General features: G+C 45.9%; 1 protein-coding gene across 8 annotated transcripts; it reads left to right on the top strand.

Annotated features, from left to right (window-relative positions):
- The first annotated feature begins 158 nt into the window (after positions 1 to 158).
- Positions 159 to 18,351, top strand: LOC120817971 (ninjurin-2). 8 transcript variants are annotated; one of them, XR_013467261.1, is made up of 6 exons: positions 200 to 415; positions 15,119 to 15,255; positions 15,365 to 15,444; positions 15,727 to 15,891; positions 16,182 to 16,374; positions 17,000 to 17,655. XR_013467261.1 is itself a non-coding variant. In XM_040174675.2 (5 exons), the coding sequence occupies exons 1-4, from the start codon at positions 320 to 322 to the stop codon at positions 15,879 to 15,881; spliced, it is 468 nt and encodes a 155-aa protein (XP_040030609.2). In that variant the 5' UTR covers positions 159 to 319; the 3' UTR covers positions 15,882 to 15,891; positions 17,000 to 18,351. The 8 variants fall into 8 exon arrangements, 7 of the variants coding, with proteins under 7 accessions (XP_040030609.2, XP_040030608.1, XP_040030606.1 ...); XM_040174675.2 differs by lacking the exon at positions 16,182 to 16,374 and having other exon boundaries at positions 159 to 415; positions 17,000 to 18,351; XM_040174670.2 differs by lacking the exon at positions 15,727 to 15,891 and having other exon boundaries at positions 17,000 to 18,351.
- Positions 18,352 to 18,653: the final 302 nt, after the last annotated feature.

Here is an 18,653-nt window from a genome sequence, read left to right as displayed (position 1 = left end):
CAACCTAGATTTGGCAGAGGTGGAGAATAGCCGGGGGGGGGGGGGCAGCCTAGAACTAGAAGAGTGGAAAGAGAGAGATAGAAGAGGGCGTAGTGGGGGGGGACCGGGATGGTGTGAATAAGCTGTTTGTTTGTCGTCCCCCCCCCCGCCCTGGCCTTGCCTGGTGCTCGATGCTCGTCGTCCAGGGTCATTTCCTTTCACAGCGACCACTGCCATCCTCGCATTAGCATTTGCACCGCCGTCGGGGGAACAGTCGGGAACGCGACTGTGTGTGTGTGCACGCGACTGTGTGTGTGTGTGTGCGTGTGGGGGCCTTATTATGCAGGGACTCGGGAAGACAGAGAGAGGGGAGCAGGGCCGAGACATCGACCTGACGTCGCTGAGATCCACCATGCCGGCCGGCGGCCCTCTGCAGGTTAGTGCACCCAAAACGGGGGAGGAAACTGCGAAAAGAGAGAGAGAGAGAGAGAGAGAGAGAGAGAGACAGGGGGACAAAGAAGGACCAATTTGATTGACGTTGAAGTGTAGGTGCAGCTTTTCGGTCGTCCTATCTTCCTCTCTTCCTTTCCCTCTCCCCTCTCCCCTTCACTCTTTTCATCTCGGCTCCTCGGCCTACGGTGAAGCTTTGCCACAGAGCCGCGGTATGTCCGGCCCACGTGAGAGGCCGAGGATCAGAGGGCTGCTGCGCCGCTCGCCGGGTCCGACCAAGCGTCCGTGATCTATTCTGAGACCGGCTTATGGTCGCAACATCCATCAAAAATCAATTAGGGCCTAGGTGCAAAGGTAACTAAGTCCTCTTAATGCAGCCAGTGGTCAACAGAACAGGGACTCATTTAATGGCCATAAAAAGGGGTCAAGGAAAGGTTGAGGTTTTAAGAAGATTTATTTTAAGGCCTTTTTGTTTCACAAGTCGAACATTGTACGACTTCTTCAAATGTTCCTCAGACTCATTATTCACTACAGTAATAGGTATGCACACAGTTCACACACACACACACACACACACACACACACACACACGCTCTCTGGTGTGTGTTGCGATTCCTCTTCTGTGTCAGTGTCAGAGCCAGCAATGTTTCTGCCTGTCAGCCAGCGGGGCTGTCGGTTACTGGTTATATTTAGCTACATGGTCTCCAGTGAACAAAGTGCAGTTACTCAAGAGTAAGTGTGTGTGTGTGTGTGTGTGTGTGTGTGTGTGTGTGTGTGTGTGTGTGTGTGTGCGTGTGTATGTGTGTTCGCACGCGGACGTAGTTGTATATTACGTTATCATCCACACTAAATACAACCACATAATCACAGTGTTTATGGGTGAATTAAAACCTAAACCTCAAACTAACTCATGTGAATTCAGATATTCAGTCTGATATATGTGTGCGTGTGTGTGTGTGTTGGGGAGGTTGTGTGTCGTAATCAGGGGTAACATCACCAAGCTTAACAAAAACAAAACTGATTAAACATTTAGTTTTGAATTGAATTTTACACAATAGTAATATTACTGAAAGTTTCTGTAGTTTGACTGAATTCATGTAGCTGCAAAAATAAGTTTGCTACCTTCAAACCGCTTCCAAATTCACCCCTCATGAATGCTGGTCCTGTTCATTCATTTAACTGAACACACAAACACGCGGTTACTTTCAATCCTCCAACAACATTACCATTTATGAAAACACAGTTTATCCGTAATGTTGGGGAACATTGGTCCTGGCGATTACAGTGTCTACTGACAGCTGTGTTCTACCAGTAATTAGCAAAAACAAATCTTATTGGACAACTTGCATCGCTAACGGCGATTAAGGCCACCGGGACTGTTGGGGGAGACCTTTTATCCCACCAATACAAATATTCAAAAACCTGTTTCCCCGATTGCACGCGGAAACGCCTGAACGTATGCGTATGCGTGTTTGGGGAAACCGCTTGCACGGCGGGACTCACATCCTGCATGTCGACGCCGGGCGTGGTCAGCACGCGCATGCATGTACGCACAGGCCGCACAACTGTGGATACACGTTGGTCTTCCTCACAATCTGACACCTGCCGCTGCTGTTGCAGAATAATCACTGGCCATTTATGACCATTATTGTTATATAGGACAAGACTTGTTGGCCTCACGAGTCCACGGGTTCCTCTAAGTAGTGGCTCTGAAAAGGCACCGCAAACATAAATACATGTTTGTTCAGAGTTTATCAAGGTAACATATCAAGTGAGAGGAAGAGCCGTTATACCACTGTGTCTTTTCCATGCCACGTTTGAATGTGTTTCTCAGTCACTTCATCTTCTCAACACCACAATGCCCAGACCATATCCTCAAATCGAGTACGGTCATTCTTTTTTCTTCCCCCCCCCCGAGCGCGTGAAGCCGGTGCAGGCGATTCTATTTCGGTGGTGCGAAGGCTTGCCACCTCTAAGCCGCTGTCTATGTATAGAGCACAGCGAACCAGGGCGCGGGGCGCCGACGCGGAGTCAACGGGAATCACGCGGCCCCTCCAGGCGCGGAGGCCGCGACTCAAAAAGACGAGAAGAAAAGAATGGTCGCACACAAGGAGTTTGTCTCTTGAGATGAGAGGGGAACACTTGTCAGTGTCCTTCTGATAAAAGCCAATGAATGGAGCCGACCCCCCTCCCGCCCCCCCTCACCCCTGCTGAGGAAGAGGTCCCCGTTTAATGAGCTTCGCCTAGAACGCGGAGCGCCCCGTAAAAAGAGCTGCTGCGCCCCTGGACAATAAATCAGACATGGCCGCCGCCGCCAGCTGGTGGAGAAGCTGTGTCCTTTTCACGTGACGCACCTGGCGACGCCCCGACGCGCTCGTGCTCTTGGGAGTTCAACGAGCGTTCAATGAATGCAGATCTTTAAATAAGTGGTGTTATTAATCAGCCGTGGCATCATCGCAAAATAATCTAGCGAGCGTTCGTGGAATTGAAAGAAGTTCTCACTCGGTGACTCATGTGTTATTACAATGGGAGCTCTATGTCCCGGTGAATTAAGCTATATCAATATTTGTGTGCACAGGTAGTACTTACCGTCTAAATAAAGTCAAGTCGCCGTTGGTTTAGTTGGTTTAGTTGACAAAAAGAAGGATATCACCGAGAGGCGGATGATTTGGTTTAACCTTTCCATGCTCCTTTTGTGTTGCCACTCATGCCAACAATGAAAGCAATATTAACACATTCTCGAGATCATTTGTCACCGTGTGTTATAATAACAATTGTGACAACCGTAATCTCTCGTTCTGCCTGTATCTTTCCTCTGAATAACAACTTGTTTACTGCGATAGTTTTGATTTGCTCCATCGGTTTCAGAGTGTGCTGCTCCATGACCACCATCCCTCTCATCTTCTTCCCACATCTCTCACCTCCCAGAATACATTGCTGCCTCTCTGTGACGTTATGTGCGTCTGTGTGCGTCTGTGTGTGTGTGTGTGTGTGTGTGTGTGTACGCCTGTGTAACATCACCTCGGCCCCTTCATGGCAGATGCCACATTCTAAGTGTATCTGTGAAGTACGAGAAAGTCTCTTTGTGTGCATGCATGTGTGTATGGACGTGTCTCTGTGTGTGCGTGTGTGTGCGTGTGTGTGTGTGTGTGTGTGTGGGGAGGATGGGGGGGGGGGGCTTCCGGGAACTTTTACCCTGGACCAAGTCGAGCCTTTTCTTTAAATGAATTGCGTTGCAATATGTTGCAGCATATGTCCAAACTATTGTACATATATGATTCAGTCTTTGTACGTTGATATTTACTGTGTGAGTTTACATTGTAATTTAGTATTTAATATCAAGATAATCAGATAACCCAGTTAGGATTCACTTTGATTCCCATTAGTCATCAGAAAATATTAGATTTCAACATATGCAATTACCTATTTTGGAATTCGGTACGTTGTGTTGGGCTTTGTAGTTATTTCAATGTCATATGACCTTTCTGACTTTTGGTACCTTTTGGCTCAAAGAGAAGCACTGGTGTCGTTTGTCAGCTGCTGTTGTCCAACTTCACATCTGAATTCTCGTCATTGTGGGTGTTATTCCAGCATTTGACATTAATCAATTTGGATTTTTGAAATTCATTTTTATTTCAAATGCTACCGTCTACTTGTACTGTGGTGGAAAGGTGGACGAGTGGCCCCGAACCCACTTTCAAATGTGCCAACGTATGAGTGAACCAGATGGTGCTTATAAAGGGAACTGTTTTGTATCTTCCTTTTCACTTCACCTCCGGCCCGCTTCCATTTCTTGTCTTCTTGACTGTCTTCAATTCTTGCCTCACAGGGGAAGTGTGTGTTTTTATTTTTATTTCAGACAGCCGGCTCGACTTGAATCTGAAACAGCTTTTCTTACTGGAATAGAGTCCAATGGGCTGCCGTTTGTGTTCTTCCGCGTGCTGAAACGTGAAAGGACTTTGAGGTTGTGAGAGTGTGCAAAAAAAAAGAGCCATGACAAATGGGACCAGAGCAAACTTTAGAACCCACCAGATAAAAACAATTACACACACACACACAGACACACACTAGTCTCTCTGTCTCTGTCTCTTCCATTAATCCAAAATGATTGTGTCACAGTGGGAATCACTTTCCAATCTAGACTTAAATCCTATTTCTAAGTAAAAAGACGGGACGCTGTTTCTCAAGCCAAAAAAAGATTATCCTAAAAACCTTAATACTCATGACGTAAATCACTGGCTGCAGCGTTAGGACGAGAGTGTGATGTCACACTTTTGTTCCTCATCCACTTGTCCCAGTTGCACGTGCCAAGAAAGACCCCCCTCCCCACCCCCACCCCTCCTACCACTCCAGTGCTGAGCCTCGCCTGCTGGGACATTATAACTCACTTCTACCCATATAATTAAAAATGCACACCAGATTTACTTGACTGTGTATACACACCCAGCTCACAAAAACGCATGTAGCTGTTTTTTTCTTAGAATCACAGCAATAGACGTGCACAATGTTGTAAACATGTAATGCTAGAGGCCTGTGGGACATCCATCTTGTCATTTCATTCTTGTAATTTACAAAAACAGGGAGAGGAACTTGTGGAATCCAGGAGAATAAGAGCAATCTCACCCAGAGAGCGTGACCTCCCGAGCTTGTTGGACCGCATTGCGTGCGTGTGTTTCTGCTTCTGCTCAGTCTCACGTGGACCCTCGGGAGCGATTGCGCTGTGCGTCTGTCCAACGTGCACGCCGAGCATTCCACCATTGTGTTTTCGGTGAATGCGGCAGAACGCTGGAGCTGTGTGAGGTCATCTGTGATTTTCCAACGTGTTGAAAGGGAGAAGGGGCAGCAGGGCAGGAAGAAGGAGCGTGCGGGAGGTGGGGCGAGGTTCTGTCTTACCTCATCCGGACTCGCCGGCTGACGCCCCCCCCCGACCTCCCCCACCTCCCCCGGTGCCTTCGGTGCTCATGGGACGATTGTTGATCTCCACACAATGAGATCACGGCAACAGCGGAACAAAGGCTCTCTGTCATGAATTGTCCTCTGTGTGAAAGCCCGAAGGCGTTTCTGTTGTCATTATTGTTGGATTTGAAAATTTATCAGATATTCTACGATGGAAATGTTTAGAAGGTCGTCTTTAATCTCTATCATCTCTATTTTAAACTCTTTTATTTTCTATGGCCACTACTTTAACAAGCAGCTGTCCCTGCTTGGATTTTAAAACTTCCTCAGAACTGTATACGTAACATTTTATTACAGCTTTCAGTGCAAACATATACATCATCTTTAGGAGCCTCCAGGAGCCAAAATAAAGAGAAGTCCTGTCTGAGGTTAAGTAGTCGTACCTTTATGTTTGTGTGAGTGTGCGTTGCTGGAATAAATGTGTACACTTTAAACTCCTCGGTGAAAATACACAGCAATAACTTCTCATACAAATAGTTATTCACCTCTTCTCAGGGCCATACACACACACAGACTCTAAGTCACTGGATACCATTAAAAACCAGTGCATTTATGGTCCCCAGAGGATGAATTGTAATGACTTTGACTTCCTGACTGCCTTCATTAAGCGCAATCATCAAGTCAAAACATATGACCAACAGCCTCAGCTGCACATGTTCACACACTAGACTAAGATGACACGAGAAACATTTGCATTGTGTGACTTGTTAGCTATGCGATGGTTTACCGCTCTGCCAAACCGTCTGACGGTGGTTTAAAACTAATGGTGAATGGATTTGAATCAGAGTACCTAAAGGGATAGTTGGCATGTGAATCCACTGTGTGCGGGTGAATTCCTCACTTGCCACCGGACGTTGATGGCTTCGTCGCAGTGGAAAAAAACCTCCATCGCGGCGATTAAACCCTTCGTCCTCCAGCGGCGGTACAGTCGTGCGGTTATCGGAAATGACACGAGCGGCTGTTGAAGTAGCTTTGATCGGAGAGAGAGCTCTGAGAGCCGCGTTGATCGTTGCCACATTGCCACAGCAACAATGGCTCTTGTTGTTACCAGGTAGCCAGACTGGGATTTAAGTCCTTCACTGTGATGACAGTGTGTGAACCTCAGCTATGCGCTGAACATCTGATATCCCCGTACCGCCCTCACTGTTATTACAGAGAATATTATCTTGCTTTTTATCACTGTGGTAAATTAACTTCCCTTAACTTCACAAAAGACAGGGACACTGTATGTTTCCGCTGTGTGCGTTTGCGTGCCAGTGACACGAGAGTGTTGCAGCATCACTGGCATGTACAGGTACATCTTGAGATATGTAGGCCGGTATGCGTGTGTGCACATGTTCAAACAGTCAAAAACAGTCAGGCCGTTCCTTTGGCTTATCCACATTACGTGCATCAGGCACACTTCTGTTGCCTCTGTGATCAAATACATGCACAAAGCAACAGAGTCAAGCGTGTGTGTGTGTGTGTGTGTGTGTGTGTGTGTGTGTGTGTGTGTGTGTGTGGACTGGCTGGTAGAACCGGAGTCCCAGGTGCAGGTGACTGTTGTGTACCGCCACCTGTCACGTCCTGCGTAAACAACGTGCTGGCAGGGATTGAAATCCTACACCGCCGCGCAGCCGTCGATCGGACGTCTCATGCACAGACGCGGCGTGCAAACGCGCATTCGGTGAGCTTTGAGGTGGATTTCAGGAGCAACGAAAAAATATCATTGACTACCATTCATGTTGAGAAGAAAAAGGGGCTTCAGTCTTTTGTTCAAAGGCACATCAGCAGTGAGAAAGCTCAAACCATCACGTTTTTAACAATGGTCTGTGGTTGGTTTGTACCTTTTAAACATCTATTTCCAAACAAACCCCTTTGCCATTTATGTACAGTATGTAAGCACATTCTTTTACTGCTGTCTTCATCGTAAAAGTCTGAATCTCAGAGCCCAGCCTGAGATTTCTTTCAGTCTGAGTAGATTTCTCAGGCTTTTTCAGTCAAAAGTACATTCCACTGGAAATATATCTGACTGTGCAAACACAGATCTCTGCAGTACCTTCATGCCCGCTATAAGGGCTTTACAATAATGTTTATATAAGTTACTGAAAATGTTGGAAAATGAGTTTAAAGACCCATGATTTCTTCTGTGGAAAGTATCTGTTGCTAATACAGAAACAAAAGACACCCCCAGAGTTTAATTTTAAGGGTTGTTTTTGGTCTGTCTCGTTACGTTTGGAACCCCAGGCCGTGTCTATATCTGTCTGTTTCTTTAAATGTCTACAGATTTGGGATGCAGCTTTGGCACAAAACAGCGGAATTCTTGGAACTTGGGAAGCGGGTAATGCCCACACGCACACCAACACAGAGGAAGGAAGTGCGTGCGTGTGTGTGTGTGTGTGTGTGGGTGGGTGCGTGCGTGTGTGCTCTGGATGTCGATGAAGGCCGAGATTAGAGCGTGCAGAAGAAATGGCCTGCGATATCGCACATGGCTGAGGGCCGGGGGCTTGAATGCCTGAGACTTGAGCTTCGCCTCATCCGTTGCTACTTTTTCCTCCTTTTTTTTTTTTTTTCTTCAAACGCCGGCAGTGAAAGAGATACCGTTCTCTCATTGGACCTCTTCACGCCACACCTCAGCCCCCTCAGGCACCGCTCCAAAAACACAGGCGCACAAACTGTGCTGGACAGCTATTTACAGTACAGTATAAAACGTGTACACACACACACACACACGCTCGCATCCTGCAGCAGGGTGCCCCTTCCACTCTCCTCCCGCCATGTTTGTTTTGGACACACTGGCCCTCTCTCTAATGTTGTGGCAATCGGACTTTAAGGATCAATCACTGATAATTACGCCAAACTGCAAACATTGTCGGGACAGCGTTGTGTAATCAGGGCGGTTGTTACTCTGAGGCTACATGACTCGTGAATGTAACTATCTACCAGTTGTGTTGTTGTATTTGATGCTTCATTGAGTTTGGGGCTTATACATGATAGTATACTTATACCTGTAGTATGAAAAACACACACACACACACACACACACAAAACCAAAACGAGTAACAGTGATTTTGATGTGACATTATGTGAGATGCCGTGTGTCAGGTAACCACGGCTGAACGATCCACAATCCCTTCTTCGCTCCGCATTGAATGAAAGAAGTCGAACAAAAACAACAGGATATTTTTCCACGATCGAAACATTTCGACCTTAAAGTACGTTTGTTCTCAGCCGTCCTGGTGAATGCTGCGCTGCAGCCTCTGGTAAAAGAGTATTCCTAGTCTTTATTGCTGTGAAACACTTGAACTATCTCACGATCTGAACCTTGTTTCATGCTTATTTCCCTCTTGTAATGACCCGTGTGCTGCTGCTCTGGAGACAACATTCCTTCAGAGGGAAGGTCTGCAACCGGCTCCCACATGAGCAAACATCTGCACCCCTGAGGGGTCCTTGAGCAACTCACTGTTCTCCTGAAGGGTGGCAGCCAGAAGACAGCATGACGTCGTACCACTTGGATACGTCGGATTCATTGCCGAAACTTACCTGGTATTCATTTGTTTTTTCAAGTAAAAAGTAAATTCCATTATGTCAAACGGCAGAAAGCAACACAAAGAATTCCAGATATCGCTACCGTGTTCTTACCCACAAAGACTCTTTGACATCGCATCGTGCCCTTTCCAAACATGCCTTCCCTGGGATAAAATCTTTCAGCAAACACTCAACAATGACTAGAGTATTTTTACAACTCCACAAATCATCCTGGAAGGAGGCGGGGGCCCTTTTTTACAAGCCATTGTGTGAAGCAACCATCGTTACCATTGTACGTGTGCGTATGTGTGTGTGTGTGTTTAGTTGGTAAGTAATGAGAATCCACTGGTTTCCTAATATACATTTTCGAACAGCTCGCAGAGTAATTTTCTTAAAGAAAAAACGTGTGTAAACTGGATTTGATGTGCATGAAAATACCACCCAGCTGCAGACATACATTCTAGTTTGGACATATCAACGAATGCTTGCTTCTGTTGTGGATGAAGTTAAGAGAATCTGCGACACGTGTGAAAAGCAGTTGCCCTTTGCCTTTAAATTGAAGCACGAAGTCAAGATTAAATCCTCCGTCATTATAATCAGCCTCAGACGACGTCTGACTGAGCTGCATATTCAAGAGATTTGCATTTGCTAGGAGGCCGCGTGGTAACTAAGGCTGCTCGTACTTATCATTCCTGCTTGTCGGCGCTGAAGTTAAGCGAAGTGGCGACCTTGGACACGAGTAACAACGCGTCTGTTTGCGTGTGTGTTTTGGTAGCGTTTCCATGGCCGGACGCACTGACGGGGCACGTGTTCTCGAAGGTATTTAGCATGCCAAAGGAGGCTATAACAGTGCACGGCACATGTCAAGCTCTTATTCGGCAGGCTCTGATGTCGTCTGAGGAGAACCAGGTGTTTATGGGCTCTCCTTTCACACGTGGGCACACACGCAAACTACACACCGCCGGCACCTGCAGCTGATGTCAAAGGGATTTGAAAACCGGATTGAAACCAAACCGTGTGCTTAGTCATCTAAATCAAAGTACTGGAGGTAAAAGCGCGCTTGACATGTGTCTTGAGATTGATTTGAATTGATTGATTGAAACTCTGCCGGTTGAATCTTTGAAAAGATGCCACAAAGGCCCAGCTGGTGGAGACATGTGCGAGAATCTATTTCCCCATTTGTTCATGGTCAGGAACGCAGGAGCGCCGACTGATATCAGATCACTGCCACTTCTTCTCTCCCTCGCACAGACCACTCAAATGCACGCACAAAGACACACAACCACAACATGGTGGAATGGAGCAGTTACTCTCTACCTGTATGTGTCAAATCACTGTGTTTTGAAGAAATGAAGACCAATGACATCACTTTAAAAAAGTGGGTCTAATCACATTTTATATGTCAGAGAAAACCGATAAAGGCCGAAAAATATAGTGCGGAACTTTTGTGTTCAGGTTTTCTTTCAACAGGCGTGAAATTAAAGCTTGATGCCTTTCTGTGCGATGGCTCCTTTCCAATCATCATTTCTCAAATGCACAATTTAAATATTTCATGCATGTTCAAGTTGGCATTGGGCGCCCCGGAAGATGGATGAATCAGCCGGGGAAAGTCTCTGGTAGGCTTGTTAACAAAAATCCATATCTCTGTTTGCTCATAAATCTCACACACACACACACACACATGGAGTTTTGTGTACATCCTGCCCGGCATTACTGAGGCTTCCATCCTATCTGTGCAACAGCTCGCCCTCCATTGGATGAAAGTGGGAGGATAAAAAAGGCAAAGCGAGGACCAGCAAATAGACAGATGGAAGATGTAAAGAGGGAGAACACACTGTCTCTCATTAAGCCTTTCTATCTGTTTCTCCAAGCCGAATGGGGGAGGCAGAGACAAGAAGGAAAGCGATGGTTTATGTGATTTTAAACAGTAGAAGTGAGTGGAAGAAGGGTCAAAGGGTGAAAAAGGACCCGGACGTGATGTAACAGAAGAATTGCGATGAGGGTTCGGTTAGTTGTGTTAAAAGGACTCAGCGGGATCGGGTTTGTTAGAGAAACTAAAAATAATGGCTAAACAGCTTTGGGTTTTGCTTATTTACTCATTGGCGTTTGTTGTTTCTGTGACCATGGAAAACCAAAAGGTAAAGATCAGCATCATCTTCAGATGAGATTACGTAACATCTGGCTTGAAGAATAAAAAGCGACGCACACGGCAAGTTAAGGTTTTCACTGTCGAGCCGGCTTTACTAATTACAGCCCAGTCAGCAGGACGGTGGATGGCCAAAGGGCAGAGATCAAGGGTCAGTTGTAAGACCACTGCATGTGTGAGTCATGACACAAATGGTGCATGTGTGTATGTGTGTGTGTAGGTAACAGCCTCGTCCCTGTTTTTCTTCTTGCATGTCAAAGTTCACCCAATAAGTGTATTGACTCTGACTCACTTAGTTCGATGCTGTGTGCACGTGTTGAGTTGTATCCGCTGTTTGCATCTCTATTAACATAATGGGTCTTTTCACTTGCATGTCCCCCCACCCACCTCCCCTCCCCCACGTCCCCCCGTCCTCTCATCAGCCCACAGGTTGACATTTACATACAGACAAATAACCTGAAGCGCAGCGGTATGAGGACTGACCCGTCTCCCTAAAACAAACAAGTGCCAAGAGGTGTGACGCTCTGCTGGCACTCAGAGGTCAATTCAATCCTCACTTCTTGTGTACCTGTAGGGGCCACCAGCGAAAAAAAAGAAAACCCAAGTGCATCTCTAACCTCAAGAAGTGTTCAGCTGTAACATATAGATACGCTCTAACTTCCTGTCAGCACGCTGCAGAGTGCCTATTTAATAAGGAAAGCCACTGCGGCAGGAAGCAATGTGAGTCATTTCTTAAAAAACACACATAACGCTCTTAGTTGCAGGCAACAGAACGGGCATGTGTGAGGTAAGTCGTGAGTCGGACGCGGTTCTGCTGCCAGTCACGTCAGCAGGAGGAAACGCGACGGGTGTCTCTGCCCGGGGGGCCTCAACCTCGTCTTTGTGTCACTATCGGTTTCTCTTCATCTGCTTCTCCGCTTCCTTCGTGCTGCCTCACCCTAAATGGCAGCTACATAAAACAGGCAGAGGGAGCTTTTTGGAGAAAAAAAAAACAGCAACAAAGGAACCGAAGAGGAGCTGAAACAGACGGACGGAGCAATGGAGGGACGGACCAACGGTAAAAAAAAAAAGTAATTAGAAGAAAACCAGAGCTCCACTCCTAGTTGGGCCTCCTTTCCTATTGGCCTTGATGGCAACCAATAGGAGCGCAGGGGAGGAGCACTTCCTGTTAGGTCAAGGGGGGAGGGAAGGGCGCTGGGGGGCTCCCATGTGGTCTGGTGTATATTTGCGTGTGTCTATGTGCAATTAGATGTGAACAGACTTGTGGTTTTTTGGGGGGCACATCGGGGGCACAAATGTACTTAAATCCGTGGATGTGGAGCAACACATTCAAGTGTGTTGTAACTGTGTGTGCGGAGCGGTTGTGGGTGCGTGTACGTTGTGTGATGGCCTTGGGTTTTGCATCAGTGAAATTCAGGAATGGAAGCTTTACATGCGTTAAGTCTATGAATACCACATGTCCACAATAAACACTGTGAGGAGAACTTCTGTCTACAGGGGTAAAGTTAATTTACCCAGGTCAGCACTGGAGTCACATTCTATATTATCATAATATTGTATTGTAATATTGTAATTAAACCTGGTTCAAGTGAATTGTCGTAACTTTTATGACTTTTTTCATTTCCTGTCATCAGCAGATCAAGGCTTGAATGTGTCAAATACTTGGATTCAGGAGTCTGAGTGATACATTTTTTTGTTTTTTATATCTATATATTAAGATGTTATTTTCACAATTATCTGTTCCATGAATTCATGAATTAGTCAGATAAAAACGCCTTTACGGCGGTTAAAGTTGTTTTTAATCTTCAAGCAATGAACATAAAGTTTGATAGCAGTTTTATTGAGTGCTGCTGACTATCAGAGAGAAATCTCCAAAAACACCATACGATGGGACAATAATCCAGTGAGGCCAGAACAATGAGGCACTAATATGCTGCAGACCCTGTAATCGTTTTAACGCACAACATCGGCAGCCGTCAAATTATTAGGAGACAAGTTGTAAATGGCGGTTCCACACAGACGAGCTGATTTTATTTTCTTCTCATTGCACAAAAGCAAAAGCTGAGTCAGGTAAAGTCAATCCTGGACTGGCTCAAAGCTTCTGGAGATAAACGCGTGCTGTAAACAAGGACACGTCCCTCTGTGTCCGGGGAAACTAACAGGGGTAGAATAATAATTTCATAAATTCCAATATAAATTCACATTAAGCTTCATAAAAGCACATTTAAAGAGACATTAAACTAAGTGAACACACATGGTCCATAAAACCGTATGTAGGCCTTTGCAGTGTTATGATTGTGTTCTGTGTGTGTGTGTTTTGGGGGCATGCCCAAAGCTGAGGTTGATAAATTGTGACCACACGAGTCCCCAAAGGAGAAAAAATGGAAACAGGCCAGCTCATTTATACAAACGTCTTCTCTTTTCTTTCTCTTGCCCACATCCCTTCCTCTCTTTTTCCTTCCAGCGCCGTCTCTCGCACACACAAAACATTCAAAAGGGGCTCGGAACGAACACGTGCTCGCAGTGTTTTGACAGCCCCGCAGTTCCAGGAATTGCCTCATACTTTCTTGGAGATTTACCCCCGTCTGGATCAAGCTGTACTGTATGAAGCCCACATGTGTTCACAGCATTGGGACGTGGGGGGGGCAGGGGGGGGCAGGGGGGGGGGTATATTGTTCTTCACAAGAATGGATTTATTTAGAATTTAAATCTAACTCCGGGCTTGGTAAACATTTGGATGACGTGCAAGGTGCAGGTTATCCAAAAATACCCCCAAAAGGCATTCTTTCCTTCCTGCCCGGAGGGCCGGTTTGTTTTGGTTCTGGTTTTGTGGCTCTCGGAGAGTCCAAAACCTTCTCGTGAATATGTCAACAGCGCCGTCTGGTTCCAGACGTGCTCCCGATAAGACAAGAGACCTCATTTGAACACTGTTGTCGGAAAATATGTATGTATGTTTTCTTTTTTTTTCTTTTTCTTTTTGCAAAAGTGCACCTGCCAAGTTTCCGTCTGAAAAGGTCAAGGGAGAAACCGAGGCACATGATCTCGGCCCACGAGAACACTGTTGACCAACCACGGCGTTGCCACGACGACTGGAGAGTGAATACAATGAGCTGCAAACACTGGTGACCATTAAGGGTCTCGGTAAATGAAAAAGGTCCTTGTGGGCCACACAAAAACAAAAGGGGAGAAGCTGCAGGTTTGAACAATTACTGCTCGTGCCTTACGTCTCTACGTTCTGTTGATTTTGGAGTCTGAGCGGGGTCGTGAAGTTAAGAAGTGTCCCTACACACGTGATCTATGTATGTCTGTCATCAACGCCTTCTCTGTTTCTGTGGAGACGAAAGAAAAACAGACTGCACTGTTTCAAACTGCGCCGACGCAGCTTCGGGTAAAGTGATTTGTCTCCCGACAGAACGCTTTAATCTGTAGCGAAGTGTTAAGTAATCCAACATGTGCCTGGTCTGCAATGAGTGAGCCAGATCGAGAGAAATCTTGGTCCAAGACGTAGGCGTTATGTAAAAAATTAAGATCCTGTTGACATCTGCACATGCATGAACACATGCATGTGCAGATATCCGATGTGCTACAATGACTCTTATTATTTTAGAATAAATTAGCCTGGAGAAGAAAAAAAGAAATGGGTTCTGAGCTGTCAAAATAAGAGCTTATCTCACCCCTGCTGCAAAACTATGACGTTCACTACATGTAGTACAACGAATACAACTATTTAAATGATGAATGTCGAGTTTGATTTAATTTGAGCATCAATAAATAAGAAAACAATCACAGTTTACCTCATCACACTTTTCCAGGCGGTTCCTGCGGCGTGGATCTTAGTCTTTGCTGCCCTCTCTTGGTCAAACTTCAGCGCAGAAACATGGACTTCAGTCTACTTCTCCCCTGTTTTTTTTTGTTTTGTTCAAAGCCTGTCTCCAGATTACGAGTTCATTGTCTTGATATCAGACGACAGAAAATTCCTTCTGGTACAGACAGGATGGACGTGAACTTTATACCGCTGAAGCCTTTGGGAAGCTCTGCGGATCGCTTGAAATCTCTAATATGAATGCTAAAATTTTTCAGGGAGGTTCGCCCTCAAATCTGAACATGAACCTGTATGCCACCAAGAAGACGGCGGCGGAGGGCATGTTGGACATTGCTCTGTTCCTGGCTAACATCACCCACATGAAGACTGTCATCGAGCAGGGAGCTGGATACAGGTACAGTGTCCGTGACAAACTGCAGCATCTCACTGCAAAGTAGTTCAATGAGATAAATGATCCACCTGGGTTCAAACTCCTGCATAACGCTTCTCTCTCTCTTCGTCAGGTACTACGCTGCCGTCCTGACGCTCATCTCCTTCTCCCTCGCTCTGCAGATAGTGGCCGGAGTCCTGATCATCATCATCGGTGAGCCGATCGCATTACAGCATTTAGTCGGCTTGAAATGAATCAGACATCCATCCTACGTGTTCTTAACCACCCATGTTAACACACTAACGCACAGACTACTGATTTGCTGTGAAGATACACACAGCCAAAGACACTCATTATGAGACATGAGGTCTGAAGGAAAAAGGCTGATGAAAGTAAAATCAAATGCATTGGAACTGTGATCGGAGCGCTTTGCTTAGTTTTTGTTTTGCTGCTATTTTTCGGCGTGTGTGTGTGTTTGTGTGTACATTATTGCAGCTCGGCGAGACATCAACGAAGAGGCCAATCAGAAGCGCCTGGACGGCCTGAACAACACAACGACCGTCCTCGTCTTCCTCGTCTTTGTCACCAACATCTTCATCTCCGTCTTCGGGATGGAGCGCACGGGCCTCTTTGCCAGGATGCATTTCTAGCGTTTCTGATGTAGGCGATGACTCTAATATGGAGACGTATCTGCACAGTAGGGAAAGAGTCTGACATATTCAACACAGGACCAAACTATGTGCACACACACACGCACACGCACACACACACACACTCATTCTACTTAAAGTACTAATCAACCGCAGTATTTTTGTACTTCATACAGGATGGATGGATTGGGCTAAGGGACCAACTAGGTGTGTGTCTGTGTGTGTTTCTGTCTGCGTGTAATGCATGTATGCGTGTGTGTGTGTGTGTGTGTGTGTGTCTGCGTTTGTGTGCTCGTGCAGCTCGTTGTGAGCTGACCCTCCTCCCCTCTCGTCAGCGGTTGTTAAACTTCCTGAACAATCTGACCACCGGCCTCGTCTTCCTCACGCTCATCGTCAACGTCGTCAAAGCCGCCTTCGGCACGCAGCGCAGCTGCTTCCTGCGGTGGCTGCTGCAGCGCTTCGTCCTGTAGGCCCGCGACAGATAACGCGCTCCGTACGTACGTCGACGCGCAAAGAAAGCTGCACGTTGGCGTGTTTGAAGTTGACTTGTGTGGAATTTAGCCTGCCACTGCCCGAAGGTCAAATTCACCCATCCCATAAATGCATCCGACAAACGTGCTCCTTCACTTAAGTTTCTGGCTTGCGTTTACGGTAAAGGATGTTTCCTGAAATCACGTCCATCACGTTTTTCTTTGTCCTGCCTCTAGTGTGCAGGACAGGCTTCTAGAGGCTCAACATGTTCGGACAAAGACAGAAGGGAGCTGTGGAGACACGCTTGAAAATTTAGAAAAGTTTAAATTACAGACATTCATGTTGATATTTTATCAAAGCGTACTCCGAGTCTGTTACTAAGGGGACTTACTCTGACTGGAACAGACATGGGTTCATTTGTTGGTCGAGGGTCAAAATGCCCCCTGATCTAGACAGTGGCCGGAGGCCGGAGGGCGTGTGACAGGGTGTGTTCATTGGCGGGTACATTACTGCACGTATGGAGCAACTGTGATTTCACGTGTGCAGCACATGTGTGACTGTGTGTGGATGTGTGTGTGTTTGTCTGTGTGTGTTGTCTGTGTGTGTGTGTGTTTGTGTGTGTGTGTGTGTGTGTGTGTGTATTGTAGCCCGCAGGGACCTGAACGTGGTGTCCAATCAGAAACGACTCGACTACCTGAACAACCTCGCCACAGGTGTCATCTTCGTCACCGCGGTGGTTAACTTCTTTGTCAGCTTCTTCGGATCCAAGAGGACGGGTTTCTTCCGCTGGCTGCTGGCTCGACTCCACTTCTGACACACGCACGCACACACACACACACACACACACACACACAAAACCACAGATGCACGCAGTTGATTTAACGGGTGCACACTCTGTCAACGTGCTGACGCACAGTTGAAATTCCATGCTGTCAGTTTCACATGCGACGTCGAAACATCACATCTTATTTATCAGGCTTGTGGAATGTGCCTCACATTGTAATCCAACTAAAATATCTTCCCTTTAACAAACTGAATATCTATGTAAATATGTACTATTTCATTGGCTGCAATAACATGCTTGTGCAATAATGTTGATATTATGTGTATATTAATATGGGTTTACATTGTATTTGGAAGCATTTTTTTATTTTTTTTTATTTTCAAAGACGCTTGTTTGACATAGAACATTATTTTTAGATTCAACACCAGACAAAAAGCGGGGTAATATAATTAAGACATATCCCTCTAATATGTACGTACACATTCTGCTGAATAAATGGAGCGATTTAACAGAAGCATATGCGATGCCTATTGTGGTCTTTGGCCTATAGAGCGGTTGACCGAGGTCTGTTAGTCCACTGGAGAGAACGTAGTAAACGCCAAGCGACATGTGCACATTATAATAATGTGCTTTTTTGCAAGTGTGTGTGCGCATGTGTAGATGTCAGCGCTTGTGGGAGAGAAATACAGTGGCATTGTACTTTGAGCATTCACGACACGGACATCAAAAAGCAGCAAGTCAAGGCCTAAAGGAGGATTTCTGTGGGACACCGCGTGTAGTTTGAACTCTCTCTTTCTCCATGTTGTTGTTGTGTGTGTGTATATGCGTGTGCATGTGTGCGTGTGTGCGTGTCACAGGACGTCGGGACCTGAATAACTCCACCCTGCAGAAACGTCTGGATTACCTGAACAACGTAACGACCGTCATAGTCTTCATCACCACATTCCTCAACTTCTTCATCAGTACCTTCGGCATGCAGAGCTCCGGACACTTCCCGTGGCTCATGATGCGCTTTCACTGACGTGCACACACACTTCTGCTGAGGATTAAAGTCACAGACACACTAACTATACTCGATTCGTGCCCTAACCGTTTGATGTTTGTCTCGGCTACTCGATTCCCCAGTCAGCTTTTGAGCAGACCTGTTGTACACATGTTAACACTTGCTTATGATTACATAATAAAATAATAATTAAAGAACATATATGTAAAAAACACTCCTCTGTCAGTTTGTTCCGTAAAGGGTAACGTGATGTTCAAATCCATATACATATATAGTAAAGTGTAACGTTTGCAGAATAGCCCTTCTATTATACTTATAGGTGTATTTATCAGATCATAAAATGCAGCAAATCACTGTATTTGAGGGCATAGTTGAGTGTATTTGCAGTTTGTTTGTGTGGTTGCTACTCACGGTTTGGGAGGTTAAAAAAGAACCTCAATGGTGTTACCAATGTCAAAGTGAAAGAACAATGAACTCATAACTGGATACACCGGTTCATACTTCAAATTCCTCA

This window comes from Gasterosteus aculeatus, chromosome 4 (genome assembly GCF_964276395.1).
Source record: "Gasterosteus aculeatus chromosome 4, fGasAcu3.hap1.1, whole genome shotgun sequence".
Taxonomy (NCBI): domain Eukaryota; kingdom Metazoa; phylum Chordata; class Actinopteri; order Perciformes; family Gasterosteidae; genus Gasterosteus; species Gasterosteus aculeatus.
Note: the sequence above shows the minus strand (reverse complement) of the source record. Positions and strands in the feature narration are given on the sequence as shown.